The sequence below is a fragment of the Camellia sinensis genome, chromosome 14 (assembly GCF_055761805.1).
Source record: "Camellia sinensis isolate YWXY chromosome 14, ASM5576180v1, whole genome shotgun sequence".
Classification (NCBI taxonomy): Eukaryota; Viridiplantae; Streptophyta; class Magnoliopsida; order Ericales; family Theaceae; genus Camellia; species Camellia sinensis.
In genome coordinates, this window is record NC_138974.1 from 141,086,491 (window position 1) to 141,111,932 (window position 25,442).

Genomic DNA, 25,442 nt, shown 5'->3' on the forward strand with positions numbered 1-25,442 from the left:
TTCTTGACGAGGAATATCTTTATTTTGAGAAGAAACTACAGCAAAAATGAGGTTTTGTCGAAGACGCAATGAAGGAAGACTTTTTGTGGAGGATAAGGTTGTGTGAGTGGATGCCAACTGTCAGCCAACTACCCAGCCATAACACTTGGCCGGCCGTTCCCTTTAGTGGCCGGCTGACAACTTTTGTTGGCCTGGTAGTTGGGCAGTGTGGTTTTGTTCCAGTCTTTGTGCTTTGAGGTCTTGTTTTGAGTCTTTTGTTTTTAGCAAGTGTAAATAGCTATGTTTAGGTTGTTTTTACTTTGTTTTCCATTTATCGAGTTGTATTTTGTATTTTAGTCGGTTGTTGGCTCAATACCCGGTTAAGAACATTATTCCAATACAAGCGTTTTCAATTTCAATTCAATTCCATTTTTGTTTTTATGTGAGTATGGTGCTCATGATGTAAAACAAAACTCCTTTCATAAAACTGCAGGGCTTTTTTCCCGATCATAGTTTTTACAAAAAAGGGAATACAAGTTTTTAAAAAACAGAAGTAAAGACCTATTTGAAGCTATACAAGTGCTAAGCTACTGAAACAAAAGAAAATAAGCAAAAGAGTACAAAAATCTGTGCCGATCGCATCAAACTCGAGAGGCCCTCTTCGTCCTTTTCCTCGGAAGGGACTCAGGAGCACTATCTCTGTCGGCGCCGCTATCAGCAGATGAATTGGACTCTAAACCAGAGCCAGCATTGCCATCTCCACTCCCTAACTCAGAGTCGGTCTCGGCATCCTCCTTACTCCTTGACCTCGAGCTAGCATCATCGTCCTCGCTCTCAGACACAAAGCGTCGGCTCATTGCCTCCTCGGTGCCGCTGGTCTCATCGTCATCTCCACTCAGAGTCGGCTTCAAAGAGGAGGTGGTCTCCTCTGTCTAGGACTCGCTACTCCAAACCCGAACACCCCTACCTCTGCTCCGACCTCGGCGCTCATCCCGGATGTGTGCTGGGGCTTGTCTTCCTCTCCTCCCCACAGCTGAAAGAGGTGCTGCCGATGCCACTGGTGTCATCGGTACAGGTGGAGTCTGAAAAAACAAGTATTGGATTATCAGGTGCTGTATGAGTATGTTGCAGAGTGTAGTATGCAGTATGAGTATGTTGCAGAATGTAGTATACAATATAAGTATGATGCAGAAGGCATATTTAGCCTAAAGTGCGGTGTGTCAGTGCAGTATGAGGCAATATCAGAATGCATGACAGTATACAGTATGAGTATTGCATATCGGTGTAGTGTGGTGCATAACAGTACGAGTAAGCAATGAAATGCATACGAAGAAGGGAGAATACCTGGATACCGTGGAGTGCAAGCAACGTCTCTCTTCTCTGGCCCACTGACTACATGTACAGTATGAGGGGCCTCTCCAATATCAGCCTCGGCCTCATGAGCAGCCTCTCTAGCCAAAGGAGCACTTGCAGCATCGCCCGCACGAACTCCGATCAAGAGTGGCATGAGATGAGTCCGGATAAAGGTCGCGTAATCTCCCTCCCTCTGAAGAAATCAACATCTTGCCCTTCTATATACTAAACGATAGCCTCAACTAGAAGGCTATCGGCTGTCCTCATAGATGTTGGAGGTGGAGCATGAACAACCGGGGCAGGTAGGCCCAAGGTCTGGCGCGCGAACTGCTCACCCAAAAATCATGCTCAGTAAAATGGACCCTCTAGCAGGATCCGATACCAGGATGTAGCCCAAGATCCAGCATACTGGTCCTATACCCCAGCCGGCATCATCGCCCAAGGCTACCAATCGATCTGTAAATAGGGAATTCATAGTTGTTAGTTACTGTCAGTTGTCAGAGTATCGACTAGAGCAGTAGTAATGGAAATAAAGTAGAAATGAATATGAGTTTCAGATTACCTCACGAGTCACCACCGTGTCGAAATATTGGCGGTAGTAGGCGAAGGTGGTGTTGTCACGGCGTCTGCGACGACATGTACCATCGTATTGTCGGGAGTAGGATATGGTTAGTGCTATCTCGTCTACCGGGGCACTAGGGCAAGGGCAGGGAAATTGGTGTAAACCCTGAAGAGGATAATAGTCCAAGTGTTGGTAACAATCCAACTATTGGTAATAACCCAATTAGTAAGGGTAGTGTCTCTGCAAGGGGTAAAAGGCCTATGGATAGGAAATCTACAAAAGAATTGCTTTAAAAAAGTCAAGGTGTTGAAGTTGAAGTTTACAAATTTAATAATTGTTGGAGACATTTAACCAATACCTTGTTGAGAAGGAAATGAAAAAAACTGAAAGAGAATAAAAAAGAGTTCAAGTAGTGCAGAAGATGAAAGAACTTGAGATCAAAAAGGAAAAATATTTGCAAAAGATGAAAAAACTTGAGATCAAAAAGAAAGAACATTTGATAATGACTAAGTATATTTCTCATTTGGACCCTTAGACAAGAGCATATTACATAATACGCAAAAATAAGATTTTTGCAAAGTGGTCTACACATGTTAGCAACCTAAATTACTATTTTTTCCTGCCTCCTGATGAATAATTACGGAAAAATGTATTTTTTAATTTTGCAATGTCATTTATTTGTCAATGTAATTTTTATTATTTTTTTAAATATAGCTTTTATTTTGCAATGTAATGTAGTGGTCTATGCAATTTTAATGTAGTTAATAAATTATTATTATTATTATTATTATTATTATTATTATTATTATTCTTTTTTTTTTTTAAATTTTGTAGTTTGGTGTTTTTTTTTTTTTTTTTTTTTTTTTGATGAGGTGAATTATATATAAAAAAAATTCATTTTTTTAATTTTTTATATTTGTCTAGTAGGGTACAATGTAAATATTTAAATATTTTAATTTTTTTAAAAAAAGGTTACAAAAGACAAAAATAAATAAATAAATAAATAAATCACTAAAAAACCTATATCCAAATAACACCTACAAAATTGAAGGAAAAATTGGTTGAGATTTGCCAAAATAACATGTGACCATTAGAGTACTATTGCTATAATTTGACAATTTACTACTATTCATTGTCAAATTATAGCAATGATAATACTATAATAGCAAATATCATTAGAGATGCTCTAAGGCTCCGTTTGTTTTCAGTAGTAAATGGAGAGGATTGATAGCGAGGGATTGAGAGTGAGGGATTTGATAGTGAGGGGGTTAAGTAAATTGTATTTGTTTTGATGATAGTTATTAGTGTGTGAATTGTTAAATTATTACCCTATAAAAAAAATATAAAATACTAAAATAAATAAAATTATGATTTTTACTTAACAAAAAATATAAAAATGTTAAACATTAATGTTCAAAAAAAAAAAAATGCCCAGCATGTAAAAAAAAATAATAATTACCTAAGCCGAAGGACTAAATACCTAATACCACCTCTACCTCCACCTCCTCCATCTTAATCCCCCTTCCAAGCCCATCCTAATTCGAACCTCTATCTCAATCCCTTTTCTATCTCTCAAAACAAACACAATATTAATGGGTCCCACCTCCACCTCCATCTCCATCTCAATCCTAATCTCCTATATATCCTCCAAAACAAACAGGACCTAAGATGCTTAGTTGTGTGATATCAAAAAGAATAATTTTTATTGAGGGATAGAATTGTAATTTTAAAAAATAAATAAATAAGTGGTGTAGAGGGGAGCTTCTATCTATACACACCAAATCCCCTCTATACAGACACTTAATGATATTTAATTTTATTACAATTTTATTCCTAAGTGAAATTACTATTTTAGACATCATACCAATTCAAAACGTCTTAATGCACACATCCATCCAGACTTCACATCTGTTGAAGCTCCAAGTTTGTAGCTTCTTCCATTGAGCTAGAAGTGAAAGTACTCATTCACTCATTCGTAGCTTCTTCCAAGTTCGTAGCTTCTTCCATTAAGCTCCAAGTTCGTAGCTTCTCAATGCACTCATTCATCATACATTAAGCTAGAAAGGAAAGCATCATCCTTTCTCATTCATAGCTTCTTCCTCATTCATCATTTTTATGGAGGATTCGTCTTCTGAAAATCAGCAAATAATGTTTATGAGAAACATAGCAAAGGAAATGTGAGTTTTTCTTCTTCTTTTTTTCCAGCGTCGTTCGGATAACTAGAGTCGAATTATATTATTTTGTTCAGAAATCTACTACTGAAATAAGTATTTAATTTCGAAAGTTGTTGTCCGAAATCAGTATTTAATTTCGAAAGTTGTTGTCCGAAATAAGTTAACTTTTACAACATTCAACTTCCGAAATTTTAAAATAAATTCGGACAATTACTTATGAATGAAGTACAATTTTTTTTTTTCCATTTTATATTCCAAATTTGCAAACTGCATACCAAATTTACAGTTTCGAATTACAAATTAATCTTTATAATGCCATTAAAAATTTGTAATGTTATACAAAACATGTAGGAATATGTGTCAACTCAAGGAAGTCAGGTTTGCACGGATTTTGTGTTGGATTAGACTACTCAATTTACAGCTGAACAGGTTCACTCTACAAAATTATAATGATTATGTTTCGAATTGCTCAACAAATGTACATGTTTGATAATATTTATTTGACTTTGTAGGTATTCAAAAGTAAGGATGAATTGCTCAACTGGGTACGTGAAGTTGGAAAGAGAAATGGTTTGGTCATTGTAATCAAAACATCAGACTATGGTGGAGGGAAAAAAAGACCCAAGATGTATCTTGCTTGTGAGAGGAGTGGCCAATATAGAGCGACAAAGAAGTTAAAACATGATGGCAACAATACATCAAGAATAACCGGTACGAAGAAGTGTGGTTGTCCTTTTGATATGAGGGCTCACAGGTTTACCACACATGATGAATGGACATTGACCGTAGTATGCAGATTGCATAACCATCCACCTGCGGAGCACCTTGAGGGACATTCATATGCGAGGAGGCTATCAAAGGATGAGAAAGCATTGTTAATGGATATGTCAAAGAGCATGGTTCGGCCAAAAGAAATCCTAGTAACCTTGAAATAGCGAGATGCCCTCAATGTAAGCACACTTAAAACCATTTACAATGTGCGCCATCGAAATAGGGTGGTACAGAGAGCTGGAAGATCACAGATGCAACACTTATTAGGTGAATTGGCCAAGTATAATTACATTGAGCGCCATCGTTCTGAAGAATCCACGATGACTATGACAGACTTGTTTTGGGCACATCCTACCAGTTTGGACTTATTTCGGTCTTTCCCACGTATATTAATTATGGAGTGCACATATAAAACCAACATGTATCGTCTTCCTCTACTTAAAATTGTGGAAGTGACATCAACTTAAATGACTTTCTCTATAGCTTTCGCATACTTACAGTATGAGAGGGTCGATAACTATGCTTGGGTGTTAGCTACATTGCATGATGTCTGGATGGTTTTGTTGTGCCAACAATTATTGTTACTGACAGAGAGCTAGCCTTGATGAATGCCATACAGAAGATATTCCCGAGTGGCAGACATTTATTATGTCGTTGGCATATCAGTAAGAATGTATTGACCAAATGCAAGAAAATGTTTGAGACACCGCAGAAATAGGAGAAGTTCAACCATGAGTGGAACTCTTTAGTGTATTCATCTTCTGAAATTCAATACGATGAGCATCTTAAATCATTACTTAAGGAATTCGGTAGTTATCCTAATGCAGTCAAATACGTCATGGATACTTGGTTGGTTCTTTACAAGGAGAAATTTGTGGCGGCATGGACAGACATGTGTATGCATTGTGGCAATGTTACAACGAACCGGTAATATCACTTTTGTTCAATATGTTATTAATAAGTGCCATGTACTTGATTTTAATTTGGCTTACATTGAATTGAACAGGACTGAGAGTGCACATGCAAAACTTAAAAGACAATTGGGTTCATGTCAAGTCTCATTTCAGGCATCATTTGAGAAAATACACAGTCTGCTTGAGTTGCAACACACTGATATCAAGGCTTCATTTGAGAAAAGTCTAACTGTTGTGCAACATCAATTTAAACCTTCTCAGTTCAGGGAGCTACGGGGTAATGTGTCTATCTCTGCATTGGAGTATTTGCTCGTAGAGAGTAAGAGAGCCAATTCCATTGGTATTGATGTTGAAGCTTGTGGATGCGTCCTTCGCTACACTCATGGTTTACCTTGTGCCCATGAGATTGCTGACTACATCAGACAAGATCGTCCTATACCACTTGCTACCATACACTCACAGTGGAGGCAACTTCATATCTCCATATGCAAGAAAGAAGAGGAAACAGAGGTGAGTTGTCATGCAGAAGTAGAGTTGTTTGTGAACAAGTTTAATGAAAGTGATAGAACCATGCGGTTGGAGCTTTTGAAGAAGTTGAAAGAGATTGTATATCCGGGAAGCGGGAAGCGCTTTTCTTGTTTAGCCGGAGGTGAAGCCCAAAACACGTCCTCGGGATCATAAGAAGATCAATGTTTCTACCCGTCGTGACCCGTGTGCATTTGAGTTGGTGCAATCTGGGCATGATTCCTTCTCACCTAGGGACACTCAAATCACTACATTAGCTTCTACTCTGAAAACCAAGAAGAAGCGACCTGTTAAGGGAAAGGAGAAGGTGAATGCGAAAGGGAAGGTATACATTACTAGAACAGTGAAACCTGGTGCATATGTTGATGCTTTCCGTTCTGGGTTGAAACCATACATTAAGTTTGTCAAGGATGTAGCTGCAGATAGGAATTGTGGTTTCAGGGCTATAGCTGCTTCAATTGGTCATACAGAAGATGATTGGGCTCAGGTTAGGCATGATCTGTTGGGTGAGCTGCACACACACAAAGAGGAATGCATTACACTTTATGGGTCCTACGAAAGGTTTGAAGAATTCACAAGCATATTGTCATACCTTGAAGACAGTCCTGGATACTCACATTGGATGACTATGCCAGACATGGGGCATCTTGTTGCATCGTGCTACAATCTTGTGTTATCCCACTTGTCATTACAGCAATGTCTCACCTTTTTACCTCTTAGAACAGTGCCAGTACCTCTACTTGATAGACGTGAGATTGCCATTGGGTTTGTCAATGGAAATCATTTCGCCCAGGTATAACAGAAACTTATCAATTTGTGCATGTACAAGAAGTTATGAGGTATGACCACTGACTCAATTGATATTTGGTGCAGGTTTTGTTGTAGCCAGGCCATCCAGTTCCTCATATAGCCACTAATTGGTGAAAATACAGTCACCCTTGCGCTGTCGACTAGGATGATGCATATGTGCGTCGTATTCAACATTTCAAAGGCATTATTCATAATAATGTAGCTACTCGAGAGACATTTGATGTTGTTGATGTCGCATGACACATGTATACATTTGACAATGTTAGAATTATGGAAGAAATTAATGGATGTGTTTTTTATGTTGATGTGTTCTGTGGCATGGATTGAATGTTATCGACCATTGTTACCATTCCATTGTAATAAGAAAATATCATTTACAAAATCAACGACCATTGTTACCATTCCATTCTAATAATAAAATGTCATTTTCAATGGTATCAACCATTGTTGCCATTCCATTCTAATAAGAAAATATTAACCACTGTTACCATTACAACAATATCATCTTACAAAAAACACCACAAAAATTACATCAACTAACAAATAATATGTCACGAATCAGCTATATGCCTACGCCTAGGCCTACGACTGTATGTCAATGTCGGAGATAAAAAGCGACCTCCAGTATAACTAGGTCCAGCAGAACTAGGTCCAGCTTCGTCAATGTGCTGACCTTCAAGGACATGCATCATAGTCTCGATAGCCTGGTAAAGTCGATGAGGATGTCGAATCCCCTCCTGATAACCAGCCTCAATAATAGGATATGAAATCTACAGTGCATGTGCAATACGTTGCATTTGAAAAGAATATCACATGTTAGGGAACATATCAGAAAATAAAAAGCAAGTTACAAATGCATAAAAGAGGATAATATATTACATCGGCATGTTGGCTGAAATCCTGATGGTCATGGACACGCGATTCATCAGTGTGCTCAACATATAGGTGCGTGATATTCTTATACCAATGCATGTAACTCGGTACACATTCCCAAGGCTGACGAAATGGTGTGCTCCTCCGCTGCTCAGATAACACGTGGTTATCCCAAGCCTCCCAGATCCTATCCAAGTATCTATACATGACTGTATATCGTGCAGATATGTTGCCTCGAGCACCACGACTAGGAGATAGCAGTGCATCTGGGATGGTTTGAACCCTGCCCAACTGCCTCAGAACTCTATCTGGATGATAGGGTTCGACCATGTCTAAGTACTTTAAGCATCCATGGTAGAACGTAACCAGGTTACATGGATGCTGGTCTCTATAGCTGTGGTATGGATCCCAAATAACCTGTAAACGTAAAGTGTTTTTGAATTAAAGTATATAAAGGGTAAGTGTTAAAATTATCTCAGGACGAGTAAACTTACATCAGTAGCTACTAAACTGTCAAGCTCAGCTCGAAAAGATTTCAAATGATCAATGGAGGAACCCGCCTCTCTCCTAGATGCCCAATGGTACACGTGTGGCATGTCTTCATTGTAGCCCATGTTCTGGTGAGGTCGGAATGCTCGGAAGTGCTCATAAATCCATGCCTCCAAAAGAGTCATATAGCCACCCATCTGCTTAACCCCGGACCGGCTAGCATACCCCAACTGTCTGTATAAAAATGCTAATGTAGCAGCACCCCAGGTGTAAGTATGAATGGATCCCAAATCCATCAATAAGCCAAGGTAAACAACAGGAACCCTGCCGCCACTCTTGTCACTGAAGAGTGTACATCCCAACAAAAACAACAAATAAGCTCTAGCAGTGCACTGTATAGCCTCCTCGGGGTCTGAATCTGTGGCACCAGCAAACTGACTTCGCAACAACTCAAGCCTGACTGAATTGCCACCAGCAGTAGAAACCTCTTCATGCGCTACACGTTCAGTAATCCCCAAGCCATAAACCAGTAGTGTAACTCCATGATGATCTGTCACATCTGGTACGCTGACTAATTTGCCTACAATGGGAAGGCTAAGAATAGTGCCAACATCATCCAGGGTCAAGGTCATCTCACCAACTGTCATGTGAAATGTGTTTGTCTCAGGTTGCCATCTCTCAACAAAACTGGAGATTAGAAGCTTGTTGACGAACCGATAAGTGCAATGAGCTAACTGTGACAGCCTAGACTGCTCAATAATGGCTTTGAATCTGGTGTTGTTGTCTACTGACCACCATGGCCATGCAAGGATCTTCGAAAAGTGATTATGACACTTTAGGGGCCCTCGTTCCTATAACACAAATAATGTCTCATTACAAACTACCATACAACACACACAGAAAAAAAAAAAAATTCAAATACAAATGAATTTCACTTCTACTCAGGAATGTTTACCTCCTCGTGCCAAATAGCTGCAGCGACATGACTATTGAAACTCCGTAATATTGATGGATCAGTCGGTCCACCTGGAAAAACATGAGTAAGGTCCTCTTCCTGGACAGTGGGAGAATCGGGTAAAGAGGCATCCTCCACAGCAATGTTAGGCATATCATAACCTTGAACACATCTTTGGCTTCGGCTCCGACTTTGACTGGCACTGGGGATATCATATTCTACCGAAACTGGATCATGACCTCAACCACGACCTTGACCTCGTCCTCGCCCACGCCCTCGTCCCCGTTCATGGTCTATATCCAATTCACGACGTCGTCTATTTGAAGCAGTAGGTGGGACACGTTGTTGACATTCAGAATCCATATTATCTGCAAAAAATAATATGTTTAATGACTATAAAATTGAAACAAGGGAGCTTCTATTTGCACACACACATTCCTCTCTTTACACATCTTTTTCAATAAATAATTGGTTCGGAAGTAGAATTCTGAAAATAAACAATTGGTTCGGAAGTAGCATTCCGAAAATAACCCGGTTACTGATCCATCAATACTTCGGAATGCTACTTCGGAATGCCGGTTTTCAACTTCCGAAAATAACAGGTTCAGAAGTAGCATTCCGAAGTAGAGTTCCAAATTTTTTTTTATTTTTTTGACATTCAACTTCCGAATGTGTTTATTTAATGTCTATAATAGTAATTTCACTTGAAAATAAAATTATAATAAAAATAATTTTTATTAAGTGTGTGTAAAAGAGGAGAATGGGGATGTGGAAATAGAAGCTCCCTTCAAACAAGAATATACAAGAGAAGGGGGGGGGGAAAACATGTTTGGAAGTTGAAAACTGAAACACAAACTTAATTTCGGAAGTGGGTGTTGTCCAAATTCAAAATTTTCGGAAGTTGACTATCGAAACAATGAAAAATTTTCAAAAATCTACTGTTAATGATTATTTTCGGATTTCTACGTCCGAACAAATTGTTATCTTTCGAAAAACCAGTTCCGAACAACTTGTTCATTTTGAAAATGGTTTAATACAAAACTCTACATTACAAATGAAAAAATAATCATTAATTTCAACAGAACATGGGGTATGCTAGCCGTTGGGAGCTATTTGACAAATGAAAAAAATTAATGATTGGAGAAAAAAGTTACCCCAACTGTGTGAAGTAGGGAGCTATTTGCACTGTTGGGAAAGCAATGTGAGAGATGCAGCGCAGCTTCAATGGGTGTATTTGCACCGTTGGGAGAGCAATGTGAGAGATGCAGCTTCAATGGGTGTGCACCGTCGAGAGAGCTGGGTTTGAGGGTCTGGGGGGCGTATGTGTTTGTGTGTGTGAGGGTAGATGTGGAATGAAATGTGTGTGCAGTGAGTAAAATAATTAAGAATTAATTTTTTGGTGTGTGTAGTGAGAAGGATGTGTAAAGAGGGGATTTGGTGTGTGTAAATAGAAGCTCTCGGTGTAGAGGAAGCCTTGTGTCAATTGATTTTTCCACAATATAAATAACTCCACAACCCTAGATCCAGAGAAATGAAGCAGAATCGCTCATAAATCGTATAGCGACCCCGGTCTTTTCCCATATGATTATTGTATTCGGACTTAGGTTTTGTAGCTCCTACCATTGTATTTTGATTGTTACCGTCCTTTAATTTCCTATTTTTGAGTTGGGGGAAGCAATAGGCAGGTCTGTAGCAGGTTGGTTGAGCTTGGGAGCAATGGGTTGCTGCCCAGAATTTTGACTCTTTGCTCGAGCGAGCAGTTCTTCGCTCGAGCAAGCTCTTTGTTTTGGTCCGTCGCTCGAGCCATGGTTTCTTCGATCGAGCGAGGACTGCGTTTTGTACTTAGACCTGAGAATAGAGGTTTTTGGCTCGAGCGAGCTTTTCTTCGCTCGAGTGAGTTAGTTCGTTCTTCGCTCGAGCAATAGTTCCTTCGCTCGAGCGTGTGTCTGGTTTCAGACCTGGGGGTTTGAGTTCTTCGCTCGATCGAGTTTTCTTTCGCTCAAGCGAGCTTTTGGGTTGTTGGCTCGAGCAAGGCTTCCTTGGCTCGAGCGTATCTTCTCTGTGTCTGGTCGCTCGAGCGACCAAGTCTTCGCTCGAGCGAGCCTGTCCAGTTTAATTAGACAGCAGCGGGTTTTGATCAGTCTTTTTCATCTTTTTTTTGATTCCAAACCCTAGGTCCGACTTCTTTCTCTCCCTACTCACCTTCTCTCTTAGGTTTGATCTATTTAGAGTGTGTTTCTACCCTAGTTGCTTTATTAAAAAGATAGAGGGAGTCGAGGGCTTTCATTTAATCTGAACATTTGGCGATTTGGAGCACATTGGTATTTGGGTATTCATCTCTGTCTTCTCCATTTGGGTTGTTTTCTTCGAGGTAGGGATTTCCTACTCCATTTTATAAGTTTTGTTCTAAGTTTTGGGTATTTTGATAAGTTGGGGTTACTTTGATAATTTTGGGAAAAACCCTAGTTGTTTAAATTAATTAATTTGTATAATTGGTTTAAGGGAATTGGGGACTTTGGTTAAATTCATGAAATTGGGAAATTTAATGCTTAAATGGTGTAGTTGGATAGTGTAAATCACTCGTCCATTGAATTATTGATATATTTATTTCCAGTCTAGAAATAACTGTTTTGGGCTATCGGTGGAGGATAGTCGTGATTGTTGTAGACATTGCATGTGGATTAGGAATAACTGAAACTAATCACATTGGTTAAGTCATTAATTTATTTTTGACTATTGCATTGATACAGAAAATATGTGTATTGATTGAGCATTGCATTTGCATACATTGATTTGTGTGGGAAGAGATAGGGGATGTACTCCATGGTTTAGGGGAAGATAGGGGATGGATCTCTAAACCGGATTTTGTTTGGGAGGAGATAGGGGATGGACTCCATTAGCATCACTTTTATGTGTGCTTATTTATATAGAAGTGTTTTATTGATACAGCACTAAAATGTGTATTAATTTGGAAGTATGAAGTGTTTTGATTTGAGCCTGAGTCTCATTTGTTGGTTAATATTGGAAGAATGTGAATTTGATACATATAGTACACTGTTGTAAGTTTGGCCAGGTTCTGAGCCATATTGAATTAATATATTGGAAAGTAAAACGTGTCTTAGACATTAATGTCATGAAACTGTATAAAGATATAACTGATTAACTTGGTTAACCAATTATTGAATGCTATTGCTTTATTCAATGCTTATTTTTGGTTTAGTATATCTCTACTGGGCTGTGGCTCACCCTTTATGGGAACATCATTTTCAGGTTCAGGTGATAAGCTACCTCCAAGGACTTAGCTTGGGAGGGTTTCGCTTCTGGATTTTGAAGAAGACTATCTTTAGTTAATTGTCTTTATTTATTAGTACATGTAAACATTCAAGACTAGAGCTTTTCTTGTATTGAGTTAGAACTCATATTTTGTATCCAAGTGTTGGCTTGGAAAGATGTAAGCCTGTAGGGCATTTTATTCGATGTTACATGTAATGCTTTTATTTAGTAATACTCTGATGAATGAATTAATAAATTGTTTTCTTTAAATAATGCATGTCAATGATATATATATATATAATGGGTTTAATTTTGAGGGCGTTACAAATCGCCGCGGAAGAGAAGAGGAGAGGTTGAATTTGCTAAAGTCGGGCATGATGTCCTGCCGAAGCTCCTTCGATCTTCAATCTCCATCGTTTTATGTCGCAGGTAAGTTTGGCACCTGCTTGAAATTCGTTTCATCTTGTCCGTTTGTTTCCTGAGAAAATTGAGAGGAAAAAAAGCAATCTTTTTTCTCGGCAACCAAGCGGAAATGATTTTGGAATAGGGTGCCAATTATCTGCGACACAAACTAATGGAGAAATGGAGATCAGAGGCGTTTTAGGCAAAGCATTTTGAATGACTTCAACAGGATCATACTCTCTCTCTCTCTCTCTCTCTCTCTCTCTCTCTCTCTCTTAACTTTTTCATTGAAGATATAGATGTATCAGGTAATTTCAAGTAGTCTAATTTGTCTATGATGCTCATCTATTTTTTTTAGGACTTAAATATTCTTCAAATTTTTTGCTTAACATTTTATATGAATGCATCTCTGTGTTGTTCCAAAAACTTGGAATCGATCATAATTGGATTTCAAATTTAGTGCTACTACGAACCAAACTAACACATGGACACCCTTATTATTAATGAGAATATACTATTTATGTTTTCTAAGTGTACAAACCATGCCTCATAAAAAAAGTACGAAAAAGATCAAAGAAGAAAGAAAAAGATGCAAAGAGTAACCAAAAAACAAGTTGAAGGTATTACAAACAATGCTTGCGAGAAGTGAGAAACAAAAAATTGACAATATTATCACTACAAAATAACTTAGCAAGATACTTTGTTCCCACTATGCTTTCCTTTGATATTAAGAAAAAGAAGGAATTATAGAATTTGACCAAAAAAAATATGGGATAATTTACAAATGCTGCATTGGGGACAAGCAAGTGGGAGACTGGCTCTAGTTGAACTAAAGATTGTACCATCATTGGGGACAAGCAATTGGTTGTGGGATCCAGAGAGTGTGTTGATACCCTTTCCATGGTAGATAGCGATACCAAGTATAATGTTCTGTTAGGCACAGATTGGATTTATACCAACAACAAATGTGTAACCGTCCTCTCGTCATCAGAAGCTAGTGATGACATTAGTAGATGTAGAGACAAGGGTAATTGGTGTGAATCCAATCTCTGCTTAACAATGCATTATACTTAGCATTGCTTTCTACCACAAAGATGGAAGCAACAGGCTCACTGTTCCGTTTGGTTGCTGAAAATCCAGGGAAAAAAGAGAAGTTTCATACATGTCTCTTTATATATCATGGATTAAGATGAAGATTGGGGTGTGGTGACACAAAAAAACTGTGTGGCATGAGGTGAAGGTGGAGGACAACTGATCAGAGGCGTCTTAAATAGACAAGAAGCAGGATCGTATCTTCTTTTCTTTTTCTCGTATTTTTTCATTCAAATTTTCGCATGCTTTTATGATGCTATATTAGCTGTAATACAATTGTTATGCTCCTGTTAGGTGAAAGCATTGCTATGTGAAGAATGTAGCACTTTCTTTTTTCCATTTATGTTTCTGTCGAGTTAATGAGTAATACTTGAGAGATATTATTTAATTATTGAATTCTGATTTTGAAGCTCTATTTGATTTTATATCCATGATGTATTGCCATGCTGTGGATCAGTTGCTTTGCTAATAGGGTCAGTCACCAAACTTGCACATTCGTTAACGCGTTGTTTGGTTGGAGATTTGGGAATGAATTTGAAAACAAAAATATGAAAGGTGTGTGAAGTAAAGTGATATTTCACTTCTTTTTTTTTTCTTCTTCTTTTTCAAATCTGTTAACCAAACAGAGCGTAATGGTTTATGTCCACAGGATTCCAAAATTGCATTTTTTGTAGATGTTCTTTGAACTTTGTGTTTCTGCAGCCACTAATTGCCTTTAATGCACTCTAGTTAGGATTTTTTTGGGGACAGTTTTACACAAATGTTACTTAACTATTAATATTTACTTAAATATATTAAAAATAAGTAAATAAATAATGTTTTTTAAAGTCTCTCGTATTAAGATTTTATAATATAAAGGATATGAAATATTTTTATAATATTGGGGTTGCTCAAATTTTTACAGAGAAATTTTGATTCAGAAAAATTTCAAAACACTAATAAATTTTTTAAAATTTTTTTGGTTTGCTCATAAATTTTTTTTTGTTTTGACAAATTTTATCTGATTTGTTCATAATTTTCTTTATATTTTGAACAAATCAAAGAAAATTGAACTATTCACAAACTAATTTTTCTATAATTTTTATAAGAAAACACCATGCTAAGTTCATCAAACAACTTAAAATACAAAATCTAATTACAGTTTTATAAACAGAAAACAATACATATTCCAAAAGATCAAAAATAAAATTTGAAATTAGAAATTCAGTGAAAATCAAACAAGCAATATAAATTAGTGGGAGTTTAACGTGGGTAAGAAAAATTCAAATGTCAGAGACAATTCAAGATAAAATCAAAGAGACAACTAGCTAGAGAAAATCAAGCAGGGCACAGAAAGAAAGAGATTCTAATGTGTTCAGAGAAAATTAATCTTAAGGGGATATCTTAGTGCTAGAGAAAATTCATCTTATAGGGAAAATTACACACAAGAAGACAACTAATTAGTAAAAATCAAACGAGTAACCTAAATTAGTGAGTTTTTAATGTTTTTAGGGAAAATTCAAATGCCAGACTTAGAGAAATTTTGATCCAACTCAATGAAATTTCACCCGACTTAGAGAAATTTTGGTCAAACTCAGAGAAATTCAAAGAATTTTTTTTTATTTTCTTTGTGTTTTGAAAATTTCTCTAGTTTGAAGAAATTTCTCTCTGTATTATACAAAGAAAAGAGAAAAAGAAAAAAATGGCATAGTTTCTTGTCAACCCTTTAATTCTTCCCTCTATAAGGGAAGTAATTCAATAAGTGATGCAAATATGTGTCTTACAAAGATATTTATATATATATATATATATATATATATCTTTTGTACAGAAAATAGGGACATGATTGTCTATATTTGTCATTCAACTCTATATTCATTTTTAAGTACACTAGAGTTGAGAAAAAAATATACACCCAGACAGCTATGGAAGCTTGAGGATGTCGAATTGTAGAAGGAGAGACAGATAATAGAGATATCATCTACTACCATACCTAATTTATTATGTTTTCAAGCACAAATCGCGTGTTGGACTAATCTTTTAGCCGATTCTTCCCGAAACACCACCACAAAGATTAATCTCTTTTATATATATAAGTCAGCTTTTTACCCATTTTGGGTTATATCACTTTTCCCATTTATTACATGTTTTTTCAAAAAAAAAAAAAAGGTCAAAAAGTCAACTTTTAACCATCTTCCCAAAAACATCCTAAAGAAAGAGAGAGAGAGAGTGTATGAAAGTCCTAATCAAAGATTTGTAGTGTGGACCAAAATTCACATAGAGAGAGAGAGAGAATACAGAGATGAAAGAGAGAGAAGAGACAGAAGAAAGAGAGAAATAGAGGTTTGGTATATGCATAAATATATATATATATATATATATAGAGAGAGAGAGAGAGAGACAGGGTGTGATATATGCATGTAGGTGAGGGATTTTAGGCTACAAAAAAATATAATCTCATTACTAAAAATTAGAGAGGGGCGTTAAACTAATTTTTCTAAAAAAAGTTATAATAAAAGAAATGAACAAAATAATCCGAGATCAATGGTTAAAAATTGAAAAAATTGTAACAAAATATTACTATCACCATTCTTACATTTTAATTACAAAATCGTTGATAGAAAATAATATTTAATTAACTTTAAATTCAAAATGATAATTATAACTGTAATTAGTATAATTAATTGTATTATATACACAATTCTTGTATTTAAAAAACAGCTCTACATTAATTTTAAATAACCCACAACATCAATTGATTTTTTTTTTCCATTAAAAATAATTATTTATTAGTTTAAATGATTCATTACATCAACTATATTGTAGTTTTAAATTTTCACCGAATTTTATAAGCTTTTTAGTGGTACTTTTGAAATTCAAATGTTTTTTTTTTTAAATATAAATTAATATAATAGCTAAAAAAAAAATCTGAAACTCTTCTTTTTTACTCATTTTTTGGAAGTCCAAAGTGGCCGCTTTAGTTGTTTATCAACATCTCAATTTATTTCCAACTTTATTTGGAGCTAAGGCTATGTTTGGTAATTAAATATTTTAGGTAAGAAGTTTAAAAAAAAAAATTCAGTGGATTAAATAGGTGGCATGGGACCAACAAATGGAGATAAAAAATTGGATAAGTCAGTGGTCCATCGCTCAGTCAATGCAGTTGTTCAACCAATCAGTCAATGCAGTGATCTATCAATGGAGATAAAAAATTTCATAAAGCATCAAAGACATTAAAGTAACTAACACACATACCCATGCAATAAAGTAATATACAAACACAAAGTTTGCTATTACTTTATTCACAAAATCAAAAAAACAAAAACAAAACTTCATATACAAATTACAAGAAGAAAGAAACAAAATAAATCGTATAAATCACTTACCAACACTCCAAATAACAATAGCCAGCAGTACTTCAAACCGGGTCCAGATTTTCTTCCAAATCGCAACAAACCCTTTGCCCTAAATCACAACAAACCCTACCTCTTATTTCAATTCTCTCTCTCTCTCTCTCTCTCTCTCTCTCTCTCTATATATATATATATATATATATATATATGTATTTTTACCTTATTAGCAATTATTGGAGTAATAATTAGAGGTCATTATTTTGATTAGTTAATTCAGTCAGAGTTGCTAGTTTATAATTAACCCTTGGATTGAAGGAAAAATTGGGCTTAATTTTGATTCGGTGTGTCAAATATGCTGTGTTTTATTTATAAAAAAATATAAACTTTCAACAATTTTGACTTTGGTTCTGAAATCAAATCAAACTAAAATTTGATGACAAACCCGACATTTAGATCTAGTTTGTTGGTGATGCAAGTGGAGTTGAGACAGAAATTTTAGGACATTCTTTCTTTTGATGTAGACCTCTGTTTCAAGTTGCAAATCTTACAAATTATGCTGCCACTGGTTGAAGGAGCAAGTATTAAGAATCAGCATAGCATGAAACAGTCAAACCGATTAGAAAATTTAGTGACAAAAATAGCAAGAACACCTATGTATTTTCTTGACTTAGAAGAGATGTTTAAGATTTTTGGACTAGAATACACCAATGAAACTGGAAGTGAAAGACTTTGTTTACTGTGACGTTTAAACATTCTCATTAATCGGCAATTGAAATGGTCTTTATTAACCTCAAAGGCAGTAATCAAGCCATTTCTTGGTCTGGTTCATGGCTCAAACACTTGTAAGGCTTCCTAACTTTTACCCCCACCACCTATACGCTACGCACATTACAGTTGGTGGCTGTGTTGGGCTAGAGTGATGTGAGGGCCATATACATGAACCTCTCTGACCAATCAAGGTTTTGACGGTCTAGCTAAAAGCTTTGAAATGGGATGAATTCAACTACAGACCACGAGGAGGGCACAATGGTATGCACTGTGCTTTCGTGAACTTGATAACTTTGAATGACTTCAATCGATACCCCTTGAGATTGTAATTTGACTTAAAAATCTTTTTGTGCTGTTAGTGTGATCTTCTGTGAAACTGTTGCTATTTATGGTGTAATTGTGATTTAAATCAGTCACTCATATCATATGGGCTTATTTATGGGATATGCCTATTGAGATTGTAATTTGACACGATTCCTTGTGCTTTCAGTGTGATCTTTTGTGAAGCTGTTGCTGTATACGGTGTTATTGTTGCAATTATTCTACAAACAAAGTTGGAGAGTGTTCCCCCATCACAAATATATGAACCTGAATCTCTTACAGCTGGTTATGCTATCTTTGCCTCAGGGATTTTTGTGGGTTTCGAAAACCTCATCTGTGGGTTTCTTCCGTCTTTTATCTCTTTCCAAAATCACCTAACAAACATATAACAGTCTCTTCTTCATTTCTGTGAGTTCTAATCTACGTTTATCAACTTTTGCTTGGTACAGGCTCTGTGTGGGAATTATTGGAAGCAGTTGTGCATTATCTGATGCCCAGAACTCATCACTTTTTGTGAAGATTCTTGTGATTGAAATCTTTGGTAGTGCCCTCAGTTTGTTTGGAGTGATAGTCGGAATAATCATGTTGGCTCAAGCAACATGGCCTTCTAAACCAGTTTAGTTTGCCTTTTTTTTTTTTTTTTTTTTTGTCAGTGTCTGGTGATTCTTGTCACTGGTACCAACAGAACTAATGTACCACATGTTGTATGCTTTGTATCTTCTTCTCTATTGGTTTAGTAGTATGTGATTGAGTTCTGGTCTGAAATTTTTTATTTGTTCCCTTTTTCTAATTTCAAGCTGTTTTGTTTAAGATGGATTATAAATACTGGAAGAGGTGAGTTTATGATATATTTTCATGGCTTATTTATTTAATCTGACTTATTTATATTTTCATGCTACACCGCCCCATGCCTCCACCCAAAATGCACCACACAAAAAAAGTTGTTTATGAAGGATGTGTGGAAAGAATTCAAATAATCTCAAGTCAAGAGGGCGTCACAAATCACCCACATCAGAAAAATCTATTACAGTGATAAGTTAATCTAGAAAAACCAATCATATTCTCTCAACTCAAGTAAATTCTTCAATTCGAGCCTATCATTATACATGAATCTATACAAGTACAATTTATAGTACATGAATACATACAACTTATGTTGATTATTGCTTACAACACAATGAAAGCTGTAGATGATAAGAAGTTCGAGGGCAATGCTTCTCAAGCAAATGGAACATATTGTCTAAAGTAATATTGAAGGAGCATCGCCAAGGAAGGGCACGCTTCTCTGCAGAAAAATTTTGCATTCCTCTGGCTTTGCTATCATTGGATCAAATGGGTTGCGACCCACATACCGAGAATGCAGTACTTGCTTCGAAACAACTGGAAGCCGTATGGACTGAAATTCTCCGACCGCTGAATGCAAATTTTCTGCTCCTGCTTCTCAAGGCACTTGCCTAAAACTGCTGCGTCTAACATTGCCATGTTTGTGTTCCTTGAGCTGTGCGGGCTTATTGGATGAGCAGCATCTCCAACTAATACAGCATTGTCCCAAACTATTTGTTCTAAAGGATCACAATCATATATGACATTTATGAAAGGTTCCTCCGTTTCTTTCATGAGTTTAACCATTTCAGGAACCCAAACCTTCTCTGCTTCTTCATACATTTCCTTGATCATGCCGCTGCTTACTTTCATGGTCACTGAGTTCCTCTGCATTCACAATTTCCACTAGTCAGTTCAAATTGGTTAAACAAGACCAGAGTCTGTGGATGAAACTTAAGGAATTGTAAAAAAGGCAGTCTCCCAGTGCCTGAGGCTCCCTCTACCACGGGATTTGGGGAGGGTCAAATGCACACAGCCTTATCTTCCCATGCAGAGGTTGTTTCTGTGGATTGAATTCATGACTCCGAAGTCCTAATTGAGCAACATGACCATTTTGTCAAAGCTTGCCCTCTTAAGTTAAGTAAAGGAATTGTTTAAATTTATTTTTGAATTGATCCAACATCCTTAAACTGTATTTTCTTCGCGAAATGAGTCAATAACCAATTTGTTTTTTAATATCCTTACACTGTCTAACCAATTTGTTTTTCAAAACACTAATCTATGTCTGGCAGTCTTTCCAGGTCAAATTTCCTATGAATTTCTAGCCTATCCAGCAACAGTTACAGGTTAATCATCATCCTCCAAGGGTGTGAATTGGTTGACAGTCTGACACTATAGCTGGGAGGCAAACCTCATGTTCTATGATCATCAATGCAAAATCTAAAACATTACACAAAACTTCCTTTCTATTTTCATCTTATTTAATTCTCACTCTCAGGGATTTCACTCAAGCCAAAATAAAATTCATGATTTGGTTAGCATTCAATCATAATAGGGTAAAAAGAAAATATGTTTACATGAGATAAGAATAAGCAATGAATCACCTTAAGTTCTGGCTCTGGTCGATTGACATACCAAATCCAGTTGATCTTTTTGTGCAAAAGCTCAAAAAGCATGGTATGTGTTCTGTAACCTAGGTTGAAGTATAAGCATTTCCCAAGATCTGGATATGCCTCCCTGATGCCTATCATGGCTTCTGAATGCTCATTATCTGAAAATTTTAGTACTCCTCTCCATGCACAGTAACCTGAGTACCTGCACAAGTTAATTATAATGGCTAATTAAATTTATATATCACAGAGTACTTCACAGCCATAAGCATTTTTGTGTCATTCTACAAACCTCAACTTGAATTTCGGAAAAAAAATTCTTCGGATTGAAGAAAGACACCCATCTGCTGCAATGAGCAAATCACCAACTATTTCGATGATTTCACCAGTTTGAAGGATTTTAGTCTTCACTTTAACAATAGACTTATCATTAGAAACACAGAAAGAGAGGTACAAGGGACCTCAGAGAAAAATATCTGGTGGTAGCGCATTGTACACAGGACTATGGAGATCAGCCCAGTGTGCCACTATAAAATTTAAGTTCTCATCTCTTGCAAGTGTCCATCTGATATTCTTGTCACCATCTGTAGCTTCATTCTATAGGCAAACAGAAACTTAAAATGAAAAAGAGAAATGAGGGAAAAGTTACTGATCTTATTGTGTTTAAATTTAACGAGGACTGTCTACAAACCTGTGGCATGCCACATTGTCTGTAGGTCACATGAGTGGCTTGTAAAATGAAGAGAAACTCTTAGAAGGAAAAGGAAACTTAAAATTTGACTGTTTGATAATATGGTCAAAAAGCCATTTCGATGACCATCTCTTAAGGAGCCAAGACCACAAAGATCTCATGCAGGTGAAGCCATTTTTTTTACAGTTTACTTGATATAGAGGTGTACACAGAGGTTCAAATTTGGTAAAAGTATTTTTTAAGGGGCCAAGGTTGGGTGCAGATCAGGAAGCCACAACTCGTTTAAACTGTTCGAGTATATCCTCAACACGCTCCCACACATGTCAGACATAAAAACGTGAAAATATTATAATTCTCATATAGATAACGATGTTCAAATACATGACATATTACATGCTCTGATCTTGATTATGTTAAAATTTTGGAGACATCCAACCCAAGCTTGAGTGACTTAGGGCATCTCCAGCCCTTACCCTTTACCCATATCAAATTTATTAAATTCGAGTAAAAAACTACCAAAACATTCATCTCCACTCCTTTACTCAAATCAAATGACATTCAAATGTTTACTCAAAATTTTCAAAGCTATTTTGTGACTTTGAAATTTATCACTCAGCCATTACTAAAGCTTTTACATAGATATATGCTTAAACAAGAGCTTGTCTCTTGGAGTGATTCATATCAAATAAACATTTTATTCAAAAATTTTACTCAAGCATAGTTTTGAATAATATACTACTATATTTATCTAAATAATCCTCTATATCCTACAGTTACTTCTGATAACATCATACACATAGGTTGTTAGTATGTAGTAGATTTTGCCCCAAATAGCAATTACCAAAAGCTAATGCTACAAAAAGTATAAACAAACCCTAGAAATGATCCAGTACAACTTAGGGCAAATAAATTTGAGAGAGAGAGAGAGAGGAGAAGTTGTACCAGATCAATGGAGAGAGGCAAGGTGGAGGTTTGGAGAAGGTGGGGATGACGGAGCCAGGAGTTGAAGATTTTCTGAGAGACGGTGTCGAGGCTGAGTCCTGCTCCGATTGGGCTTCGAGTTGGTGGTGCAATTGATTTCTTCACCACCACCACCTCCCACCCTGCTCTTAGAACATCTGCATCAAAGTAGCCAAAATCATTTTTTAGCTAAATTAGTGATATTGTTTATCAAACGTGGACGTGCATCAGCCTCGCTGCTGTTCATCGTTACAACACGGAGATTAGTGTTATCGGATGTCCGACCGATCAACCGGTCAACGGCCAAGAAAACATGCAACACCAAGTAAAATACGAATAGATTCGAGACGTGCAACAGGGCAAACGTCTCATCATAATCAACACCCTCTACTTGTGTATAGCCTTGAGCAACCAACCTAGCTTTATTTCTAACCACAGTACCATTCTCATCAGATTTATTTTTAAATATCCACTTGGTACCTATCACATTCATGCCTCTAGGTCTGGGAACAAGAGTCCAAACTTTGTTACATTCAAATTGACCTAACTCTTCATGTATAGCATTGACCCAACTATCATCTAGTAAGGCCTCTTTTATATTCTTAGGTTCAATTAATGCAACATAACATATATTAGATACCTCCTCCCGAATTTGTCTTCGGGTTTTCATTCAATTTGCAACACTTCCAATCACCTATTGAGTCAGATGATTCAGTTTTACCCTTGCTGATGGTTTGAACTCTGAACTTGTAGTAACAGGAGCATCAGAAGTGGTGTCTCTTTGTGCACTATTTGGACTCGGACTTACCTTAGAAGTTGGTGCTGACTCATTTTCTTGAGCTTGGACCTCTGTTTCTCCTTGACTTTGTGGTTCAGTATCCAGGATTAGAGACTCACCATTTTCTTCCTCATTTATCATTGAAGTAGGAGAACCTGTGTCATCTATAACCACATTGATCGATTCCATTAAAGACAAAGTTCGCAAGTTATAGACACGAAAAACTCTACCAGTGGTTGAATACCCTAGAAAATACCTTCATTACTTCGGGAGTCAAATTTGCCCAAAGGCTCTCTATTTTTAAAAATGTAACACATGACACCTTGCCCCTTCACAGTCTTCTTTTCAGTTTTTGGAGCAATTTTTGGTGGAAAAGTTTTGAGTTTTTCATTACCCTTATCTTTTGAATTAGGATCCTTGAAATTAGACTTCTTTTTCTTTAAATTTTTTTTGAACTATTTGGTAATCATAGCCTCATTTCGGACTCTAGATCAAACTCAATCTCAAGGGTCTTAGCAGTCTCATGAGCACTAATAAAAGCCACATTATCTTTTTGTTTTTTTTTTAGAAATCTAGTGCGTTTCATAAGTTTGCAAGTTTCTAACCAACTGATCAAGCTTGAGGGTATCAACATCCTGAGCCTCCTCAATAGTTGTAACTTTTGATTGGAACCTCTCGGGTAAAGACCGCAAATTTTTTCCAACAACTTTAGTTTCAGGGATTTTTTCACCGAGTGTGAAATAGGAATTCACGATGTCACTAAGTTTAGCATAAAAATCATCAAACGTCTCATCATCACACATAAAAAGAGTTTCAAAAACGGAGGTGAGACGTTAAAGTTTTGACCTTTTAACAGAAGTAGTACCCTCGTGAATAGTTTCAAGAATATCCCAAGCCTCTTTTGCTACCGCACAAGTCCAAATACGATGAAACTCTTCAAGTGTAATGGAACAAAAAAGGGAATTGAGAGCCTTACTGTTCCAACTCGAATTTTGATAATCGAATGCATCCCATTTATCAAGAATTTTGGAAATATCAACACCATCAATAGTGACGACAAGTTCACTACACCCATATATCACACAGTGCCAAACTTTCTCATTGATAGATTTTAAAAACGCTCTCATACGAGCTTTCCAATAAAAATAGTTTGTGCCATCAAGTAACAGAGGTCTATGGGTCGAGTTACCTTTATGAATTGAATCCATATCACCAATCACACAAAATCACACTCCTCTCCTCTAGTTTTGATAAAAACAAACAGTGACCCGCTCTAATACCAATTGAAAAACCTAGGTGATTCGTGATTCAGCTCAAGATTAATTATACCAGTTCCCAAACAATTAAAACTAACAATCTAAATCATCAAGCCCGTACGATAGTGATTTAGATTGTTGTTTCAAAAAACAATAAATCGACACAGACGATTTTTACGTGAAAAAATCACAATTGGAGCACCTCCAATTGTGAAAAAAAAATCACGGGCGAAATGTCAAAAATCAATCCACTATGAAGGAAAGAAAGAATACAAAACAACCAAAAAAATTACCCAAATTCTGTCAATTTGTCTTCAACGATTTGTATTTCTTCCACCACAACCTTCGTCTCAGAATTGATTAGATTGATGTTGATTCCACAACATCCACGTCGATTCAACGACTGCGCACAGTTTCGAACACCTTCGAACACTCCACGCTTGAATCTCCGGATTCCACCGAAGAAGAACACTCTTGAAGATGATTACTCAAGCAACCCTTTGATGTGAATTGTCAAACCATGTGACTTTAATACTGTCACGACCTAAACCCGTCCTTATGGGTTTAGCATCGTAACCGGCTAGTAATCCTTAGATTACCAAAGGCCTCTTGACAGATTAACTTATATTTAGGGGCTGCAGAAGCTAATGTACAAAATATAAGTGGTCCATTAAGTTGTGGAGACATACATAAGACATATAATTTAAAACTTTTATAGACTTACGAGTGATG

General features: G+C 36.6%; 2 protein-coding genes and 1 pseudogene across 2 annotated transcripts; 2 read left to right on the plus strand and 1 right to left on the minus strand.

The window, feature by feature from the left end:
- The first annotated feature begins 5,677 nt into the window (after positions 1 to 5,677).
- On the plus strand, positions 5,678 to 7,163 carry LOC145807345 (uncharacterized). Its single transcript, XM_082905335.1, has 4 exons — positions 5,678 to 5,766; positions 5,846 to 6,402; positions 6,536 to 7,071; positions 7,152 to 7,163. The coding sequence occupies exons 1-4, from the start codon at positions 5,678 to 5,680 to the stop codon at positions 7,161 to 7,163; spliced, it is 1,194 nt and encodes a 397-aa protein (XP_082761461.1).
- Positions 7,164 to 13,864: 6,701 nt separating this feature from the next.
- LOC114264929 (V-type proton ATPase subunit c''2) lies at positions 13,865 to 19,284 on the plus strand. The gene is made up of 4 exons (XM_082905336.1): positions 13,865 to 13,983; positions 18,763 to 18,933; positions 19,043 to 19,134; positions 19,247 to 19,284. The coding sequence occupies exons 1-4, from the start codon at positions 13,865 to 13,867 to the stop codon at positions 19,282 to 19,284; spliced, it is 420 nt and encodes a 139-aa protein (XP_082761462.1).
- A 508-nt stretch (positions 19,285 to 19,792) lies between these two features.
- LOC145807346 (uncharacterized) lies at positions 19,793 to 23,643 on the minus strand (annotated as a pseudogene).
- Positions 23,644 to 25,442: the final 1,799 nt, after the last annotated feature.